General features: G+C 43.1%; 1 protein-coding gene across 1 annotated transcript; it reads left to right on the top strand.

Moving 5' to 3' along the window:
- Positions 1-328: 328 nt before the first annotated feature.
- On the top strand, positions 329-676 carry LOC102971314 (28S ribosomal protein S21, mitochondrial-like). Its single transcript, XM_042960456.1, has one exon. The coding sequence runs from the start codon at positions 339-341 to the stop codon at positions 600-602; it is 264 nt and encodes an 87-aa protein (XP_042816390.1). The 5' UTR covers positions 329-338; the 3' UTR covers positions 603-676.
- The last annotated feature ends 959 nt before the right edge of the window (positions 677-1,635 follow it).

Raw genomic sequence — 1,635 nt, forward strand, 5'->3', positions numbered from 1 at the left:
GCTTAAGATTCTCTCTCCCTCTCCCTCTGCCCTTCTCCCAGCTCACGCTCTCTCTAAAAAAAAAAAAAAAAAAAAGAAAGAAAGAGAAAAGAAAGGAAATTATGCAGGAAATAACAAGCTATTTCTAAGAAGTTGAGAAGGAACCAGTCACATGTGGAGGCCGGACCAGGAGAGTCAGAGAGGATTAGGACTCTCATAGGAGAAATCAGCACCTCTGTGTTCGTGAGACTATATCTAACCCCCTTTTGGTCTGTTTTAAAAACAGGTATAACTGGTTCCTGGAGGCTGGTTCTGGAGAGCGTGGGATCCTGCAGAGTGAGGATTTAAACCCCAAGGTGATGGCAAAACATCCGAAGTTCATTGCCAGGACTGTGATGGTACAGGAAGGAAATGTGGAAGGTGCATACAGGACCCTAAACAGAATTCTCACCATGGATGGGCTCATTGAGGACATTAAGCGACGGCAGTACTATGAAAAGCCTTGTCGCCGACGACAGAGGGAAAGCTATGAAACCTGCCGGCAGATCTACAACATGGAAATGGCTCGCAAGATCAACTTCTTGATGCGAAAGAATCGGGCAGACCCACGGCAGGGCTGCTGAGGCCTGTGGATTGTAGGCCCAGTATGAAAATCCCTCTCCAGCTGTCTCCTTCCTATCTCAAACCTCATTTTTTCTCCCCCTTTTTATAATAATAAACTCAATCACATATAAAAAATAAATAAATAAAAACAGGTATAACTAATGTACATTATGTTAGCATCAGGTGTACAATACGATGATTCAATATTTGTACCTGTTGTTAAATGACCACAAATAAGTCTAGTTAACATCTGTCACCACGTATAGCTGACAGGTTTTTTTTTTCTTGTGATGAGAACTTTGAAGATCTACTCTTAGCAACAAACATGCAATACAGTATTGTTAATTAGAGCTGCCGTGCTTACATTACCTCCAAGGAATACTTATTTTATGACCAGAAGTTTGTGCCTTTTGACCCCCTTCACCCGTTTCACTCCCACTGCCTCCCCTGGCAACCACCCACCTGTTCTCTGTGTTTCTGAGTTTTGGATTCAGGGAGTCTATTTTTGGTCTCACTTTTCTGAACAATAAATAGGAGATATGATAATGCCTTTATGATATTATAAGTCTAAAGGCCAATGGAATGTTCTGCCAGCCCCAAAGCTATTTCAGTGGTAAACAAGGCACCCACACATTCTGGGGCGGGCGGGGGGCTGGATTATCTACGTTTTGATCTCTATCAGTCACTGGGACATAAACTTTTCAAAGCAGCCTTTACTCTCAGAAGTGAAATGGCTCTCTACAGATAATTACTTTTTTTCCTTCAAACGCCACAGCCCTCTTTCAGCAACTGTGGGTTTGTAAGTTAAGCCTGCATGATGCTCAAGTTGCTTGATTTGACGAAACCAAAAATATCCTTTAAAACATTTAAAAATAAGTACAAATGTGTCTGTGGTAAGAGGGTTATACACTCAGTTAGAACATGAATTCTTCATACCATTTCCAGCCACTCGAGGAGAGTGATTGAAAAATTCAGGACAAGCAACGTGCCTGCTGTCAGTGGCACAGCCTCTGAGCAGGCGTGTGGGGGGGGGGGGGCACACAGACACGGCTG

This window comes from Panthera tigris, chromosome D2 (assembly GCF_018350195.1).
Source record: "Panthera tigris isolate Pti1 chromosome D2, P.tigris_Pti1_mat1.1, whole genome shotgun sequence".
In the NCBI taxonomy this organism is placed as follows: Eukaryota; Metazoa; Chordata; class Mammalia; order Carnivora; family Felidae; genus Panthera; species Panthera tigris.

Bases quoted from the DNA above. Each gene is read 5' to 3' on its own strand.
- LOC102971314 (XM_042960456.1), top strand. From the start codon at position 339: ATGGCAAAACATCCGAAGTTCATTGCCAGGACTGTGATGGTACAGGAA.